Source organism: Sabethes cyaneus, chromosome 1, assembly GCF_943734655.1.
Source record: "Sabethes cyaneus chromosome 1, idSabCyanKW18_F2, whole genome shotgun sequence".
NCBI classification, from domain to species: domain Eukaryota; kingdom Metazoa; phylum Arthropoda; class Insecta; order Diptera; family Culicidae; genus Sabethes; species Sabethes cyaneus.
This window is the reverse complement of record NC_071353.1, coordinates 5,030,423-5,037,184: the sequence shown is the minus strand read 5'-3', so window position 1 is coordinate 5,037,184 and position 6,762 is coordinate 5,030,423. Positions and strand designations below refer to the sequence as shown.

The 6,762-nt window shown below is 47.7% G+C and overlaps 1 protein-coding gene across 1 annotated transcript; it reads right to left on the bottom strand.

Moving 5' to 3' along the window:
* Positions 1 to 4,646: 4,646 nt before the first annotated feature.
* On the bottom strand, positions 4,647 to 6,443 carry LOC128735041 (uncharacterized). Its single transcript, XM_053829506.1, has 3 exons — positions 6,440 to 6,443; positions 5,769 to 5,875; positions 4,647 to 5,690 (listed from the first exon to the last, which is right to left on the bottom strand). Exons 1-3 carry the CDS (start codon positions 6,441 to 6,443, stop codon positions 4,647 to 4,649), a joined length of 1,155 nt encoding a protein of 384 aa, XP_053685481.1.
* Between the last annotated feature and the right edge of the window lie 319 nt (positions 6,444 to 6,762).

Sequence of the window (6,762 nt, the reverse complement as noted above, 5' to 3'; positions counted from 1 at the left end):
TGCATCAACTTTGCAGCTTTCCCAGAATCAGAAGCACTTTCTTTCCTCGCAAAGATATCCACAAAACCATCTGGAGATCACCAGACATTGACATTGACAGGAACAATGGACCAAATTAACCATATCGATATGAATATGCCGGTTTTTCTCGAACATCACCAACGTACGCTGTGCGGAACGTGCCGATATCGACTCCCTTTACCTCCCATTACCTAGTAGCAGTACATGTGCGCTCAAAACTATCGACGGCATATACCTCGCAACAAGGCCGTCCTCCTCGCTTAAACATTAGGCAATTAGACGGAAACACAGCGCCTGATATGTACCGGACGCTAAGCACACAACAGGAAGCCCAAAGTGCTGGCAGGCGCGCCAGCGGCTAAAACTCGGGCGTAGTGCAGGTAACGCAACTAAACTTGCATCACTGCTACGCGGTCCAGCAGCTGTTGTACCAAGCAGTTACTGAGTCATTGACGGACATTGCCTTCATCTCGGACGCATACCGCATCCCTGCCGGAAACGGTAACTGGGTCTCGGATAGGTCCGTGACGGCGGCTATATGGACGACAAGCAGGTTCCCGGTTCAAGAGGTTGTGTCAACCGCAGACGAGGGATTTGTGGTTGCCAAAGTGGGTAGAGTGTTCTACTGCAGCTGTTATGCTCCGCCGAGTTGGTCTATCGAGCAGTTTACGCGGATGGTAAACCGAGTATCAGTTGTGCTGACTAATGCTGGTGGTTGTGGCGGGCGACGGAAGCGAGAGGAAGACGACCAACGTCGGCACCACAAGTACCTTCAGTAGGAATGGGGCAGAGTCTATCATCGACGTGACATTCGGCAGTCCTGGTCTGATAGGAGACTGGAGAGTAAACAATGGCTACACTTACAGTGACCATCAGGCGGTCCGCTATGGGGTCGGTCAGATAATGAGGAGGCAGGCGGCGAACGCTGATCATTTGGTTAAGGTACTGTCGCGAGCGTGTGATGCCACCATGCCTAGGAAAAGCCGACCTAGGTATGGCAGGTCACCGGCTTACTGATGGACAGCAAAAACTGCGGAGCTCCGCGGAGCGTGCTTTCGTGCGAGGAGAATTATGCAAAGAGCTCGTTCGGACGAAGACAGGGCTGAATGTCGAGTAGCACTTGTTGCTGCACGCTCAGCGCTTAAGAGTGGGATAAAAGCTAGCAAGCGAGCCTGCTTTGAAAGGTTATGTGCTAGTGCCAATGCGAATCCGTGGGGTGATGCCTACAGGGTCGTAATGGTAAAGACCAAGGGCGTGATGGCGCCCGTAGAGCGATCGCCAGAGATGCTGGAGCGGATCATCGAAAGCCTCTTTCCGTGCCACGAGCCAAGGCCCAGGCCTCAGGCCGCTGAGTCGTTCCAGGGCCGACGTTCCAGTATCTCAGACCATAGCGTAGGATGGTCGCCCTCCATGCCGAACATCCAAAGTAACGTGGGCGACGGCGGTTTAGAGTTTGGGGAGGAAGCGACGGTTACGAACGAGGAACTCATTGAGATCGCTAAATCCCTAAAGGTGAGCAAGGCACCGCGGTCAGACGAAATCCCGAATATGGCCATTAAAGCGGCTATTCCAGAGGCTTCCGAATTATTCGGGATGCCTGCAAGATGACCACTTCCCGGACAGATGGAAGCGACAGAACCTGGTCCTTTTGCCGAAGCCGGGAAACCCTCCGGGTGTCCCCTCGTCATATAGGCCGATCTGTTTGCTCGATACTACCGGCAAGATGCTGGAGAGGGTTATCCTTAACAGACTCGTACAGTACATATACTGAGGGTACAAATGGTCTGTCAAGGAACCAATTCGGCCTTCGAAAAGGCAAATCTACGGTGGATGCCATCTCGTCTGTCACTAAGACAGCCGAGGTGGCAGACCAGCGCAAGACGACAGGTATCCGCTATTGCGCTGTTGTCACGCTCGACGTGACTGCACTATTTCGTCAACGCGGTCCTTTAAACTCCTGGGAGTCATGGTCGACGCAAGCTCAAGTTCGTGAGCCACGTCGACTATGCCTGCAAGAAGGCTTCCACAGCTATTTCGGCATTGTTTCGTATTTGTATTTGTATTTTTGTCGATTCTTCTGAAATTTTTTGTATTGTCTACATGAATATGAAACTTAAATCTAGAACAAAACTATTGCAGCATCCTAGACCTTGTCAGTCTTCTACTAAAGACGCGTAAAGAAATGTCTCCAAAGTCAAATAATTCTTCGATCAGCGTGAAGGTGCGGATACATGACGTCAGTGACTCTCTAATGTCTGCAAATTCAAAAGCTGGCATCGGTCTACGTAGCGGGGAAGATTGTGAGGTAGACACCAAGGTAGATTCAAGCAATGGGAATCTGTGAAGTCTCGGGTAATTTTTGTGATGAACCCAAGTTGTTGCGAAGCTCTAGAGATGACAGCAGTATAATGTTGGTTGAACATGAGCTTGTTATCCAACAGAACCCCAAGATCGCTGATCTGATCGATGCGTCCGAGAATAGCTCCGTTTATCCGGTGATCAAATGAGATGGGCGAGATGGTGTCTAATAGCTCTGCGGTATATGGCAGCAAGCCAAGACTATTAGCCAACGTGGTCCAGTCCATACTCAGGTATGGCCGGTGTGGTCATCGGCGTTAGGTACCAAAAGCTATCTAGCTAAGCTGGAAAGCACCTATCGTCTCATGTGCTTGAGAGTGGCGAGTGCGTATTGCACAGTTTCACATGACGCAATCTGCGTCTTAGCGGGTATGATGCCTATTGGCATCATCATTAGCGAGGACGTACAGTGCTTCAACCAACGTGGAACTAGAGGCATACGGAGTACCACAAGATCGACCTCGATAACCACATGGCAGCGGGCATGGTCTGATTCCACAAAAGGCCGGTGGATTATTCGACTTATCCCGGAACTGTCCGGATGGGTCAACAGGCGTCAGGCGAAGTCAACTTCCATCTGACACAAATTCTGTCAGCGCATGGTTGTTTTAGACAGTATCTGCACATGTTCGGGTATGCGGAGTCCGCCGCGTGTCGCAAATGCGTGGAAGTAGAGGAAACTGCGGAACATTCTTTCTTCATAAGCCCTCGCTCCGCAGACGCGAGAAGCAACATGATGGCAGTGGGCGGACAGGACACTACTCCGAAAAACTCAGTCCAAAGGATGTATTCCAGCTCAGACGTCTGGGGAGCGGTCAATGCGGCTGTTATCCAGATTGTACTTGACCTACAAAACCGCTGGAGAGCCGATCAATGACGAATAAGCTAACTACCATTGCCTAACTACCATAGTCTATTAGTTATCTAACAGAGTGCGTTAAAGCACAAAAGCCCCTCTTTGAAGTAATACCGATAAGGTGCTGCCAGGGAGTATTGAGGCTTTTTTTAGGGTTTTAGTGGGTCGGGATCCTCACGCCCCATTAGGGGATCGGGATACCTAACCCCACACCCTGAGTTGTCTTCTCAGGTGTATGATAGTACCGTACCTTCTTAGGTGCTTAGGAGTTTTCCCTACTCGTAAAAAAAGGCGCACGTACTGAATGAAGCTGTACCTTCCTCTGTGAAGCTAGGTGCTTTGGCCCTCAAAAACGGATAGAGCATGATACGCTCGGCCGTCAACGAGGCCGCAACCGCGGAGGAGCCGTGGAGCGGAAAAAAACAAACGTGGAGAAACTATCTAAGCATTGGAGAATTTGGCCAAGTATCGACGAGCGCGGAATGATTTGTCGACGATCTTGAGGAGGAAAAAACGTCAAAAGTAGGATAGAGATCGTGAAGAATGAAAACAACTATTCCCAATGGCTAATGAGACGTGCAAGTTTTATGAGAAGGTGAAGCAAATTTCGTAAAGAATGTGTAGGATCGAGGAGAGAAACCTGGTCACAAACGAGCGCGAGATGGTCTACAACAACAACAATTTTATTAATCAGTAATTTAAGTTACATAGTGTACATATTTACATTTTATTTTGTGACCAGCAAGCTTTACAACAAAGTAATTAATATTTATTATGTCGGAGCACGAGATGGTCTACAGGTGGAAGCAGTCCTTCGATAAGCATCTCAACGGTGATATAACAGAAGAAAATGCAATACAAGAAGTTAACCCAAGAGTGCCTAAAAACGATAATAGTGTGCCAGCTCCCGATCTTCAAGAGAGCCGGCGAGAAATAGGTCAGCTGAAGAACAACAGAGCCGCCGCAAAAGACCGATTCCCTGCAGAACTCTACAAAAATGGTCAACTGCCGGGAGGAATGGATGGATGGTTTGTCCTATTTACAAAAATGGCGATCAGCTAGATTGTTGATTGACGTACCCACGCATCATATATTCGTGAATTTCAGGGCAGCATACGATACAGTCGAGCGCGAAAAGTTAATGCATGAGAACTGTTTTCTGGACAAACTGACGCGGCTGATCAAAGCTCCCCTGGAGCGAGTGATGTGCTACGTGCGTGTTTCGGGGACACTCTCGAATCCGTTCAAATCGTCTAGAGGATTGCGGTAAAAGGATGGGGCAGCCAATTCCTAGGCCTGAATGTCATCAAAATCTTCTCAACACACGAAACACTATTGTACAGTATAAATTACGTTTATTAACAGCTAAAAAAAATCCGTCGTTCTTTCCCAACCCCGTACTGAACCCATCTCAGCCGTACGACAACGTATAGCCCATACTTTCCATCAGTGTTTCCTTGATCGCCGGCTGCAGTGCCTTCTGCATGTAGCTCGTCAACAACCCCCGAACGCCCTTCGAAAAGAGATTATCAATCTCATTGGAATAGGCCTCATCAAGGGCTTCGTTGGTTTCCACCGTCTGCCAGCCGGCACCGTTGCCAGCGTAGGCATTGTACGCAAATGGATTTCTCTCCGAATGTAACGTCCGCCCGTTGTTGGTCTGATCAATGCTGAACGGGGAAGAATTCGACGATAGCGGACGATTCTCGTCCGCTACGTCGACCAACATAGAGGCGGGCGAGAGGAACAGAGAATCCCCATCGGTAAGCTTCAGGATATCCTTATCGCTCAAACCGTCATCCTCGTTCAAATTCATCGATCGTTTGTGTTCCATGTTTCGCTGGAACTCATTACCGTAGTCTTTCTGGTAGAAATTGTCATAGCCGTTTGTTTGGTGTTTCGAAATAAAATGCCGCCTCTTCGAGTTGATTCGATACTTAATCCCGGTGGGCCCTTCGCAACTGTGCGCAAATACCGAAATAAAACCCGGTTCGGAAAAGTGTGAATCCGTTCTCACATTGGCCTGTCTGCTTCGTTCGCCTATCCCACCCGTCGTTAGTAGCGGGATCGTTCGGAACTCAATACCCGCCCGGCGCAACCGCAAAATCATATCACATCGGCCGCCGGATGGGTGCATAATCACTCGACCACTGATTTGCAGGTCCGGAAATTCCAGCTTTGTGTCCAACGTTCGGTTTTGTTCGGTAAACCGACACCGATCTACGACGACCCAGTGCATGTTCTGCGGTATGCGTACTCGTAGATTAGCCACCTCGACCTGGGACGTTGAGGACAGACCTGACGATGGGAAAAACGATGCCGAACCTGGCTGACCGTTGTACTTTTGCTTGTAGTCGGACACGATCTGTTCGATGTCCTCTTCGTAGTTGTTGTAAGGTGAACGGTTGAACAGCGACTGCCGCTGGGTGCCCGTGCTGGAGAAGTCAATCAGCGACTGATAAATGAAAGAAGCAAAAAATGGAAGAGTAGAACAATAGAGTTACTAAAGGCTAGAATTGACAGTGAAACTTACTCCGAATCCTGATCGCTGCTGTGTTCGTTTCATCGTAATATCAAGTGCAGATTCCAACCGGGCTGCACACTTCTGGCTATAGGTGTTGCGTATCGAGCGCGTTCTTCCTGTGGTAGAAGTGAAACAGCTTTGATTAGTATTAGGAATTAATACACGGAAGGTCGTTCTCAATGGAAGCTAATGATTAGAACGTTGGTAGACAATATTCTACCTCAAAAAGTATCAGCGCGAAATGTAAAAATAGGAACAGTAGGAAAACAGTTACCTACTAAATGAAATTGATTAAATTAATTCTTTTTTCTGGATTCTAATCAAACTTCATTCATCACGTGCTGGTCGGAATCCAGAATAGGCCGTGACATTCTACAATCAAACCTCAAATGATTGTCTCAGGATAGCTATTCCGCAATCTCAGCCTGCAAAAAAGACATCATGCGTAGCTAAAACGGTTGAAAAGTCTACGAGTCAATGTTTCTGCGAGAATATTTCAAAAACCAATGTATGTTACTGAAGCGTAAGTTTGTCGTTGCTAGTAAGAAGCACTCGATCACTGACATGAGGTTGAACACCAATTCTACAAAACAAGTTTGGGCTTAGAAAACGTCCAATATTTAGATGCATTCGTGTTTCTTCTGAAAAAAGCATAGTAAACATAATACTGCCAAAAATACCCATTTTCCTAAGGTCAGCAATGATTTGAAATGGTAGACAAAACGGATTCTTTCACGGGCGATCCTTAGAAACAAATTTCTGCGTACATAGTATAAGTGGAGCCGCTTTTGATACCGTTAATCATGCTATTTATTTTGAGCAAACTGGAGAAACTTGTACCGCATGATTTTGTAGATGGTTGGAAGCATATCTTACGGACAAGCAACTTTTCGTATGACTTGCCAACTGCCGGTCATTCGCTTCATTATAAATAGTGGTACTGGTGTTCCACAGGGCAGCAATTTGGGCCCACTGCTTTTTTATCTACATATACGATGCAACG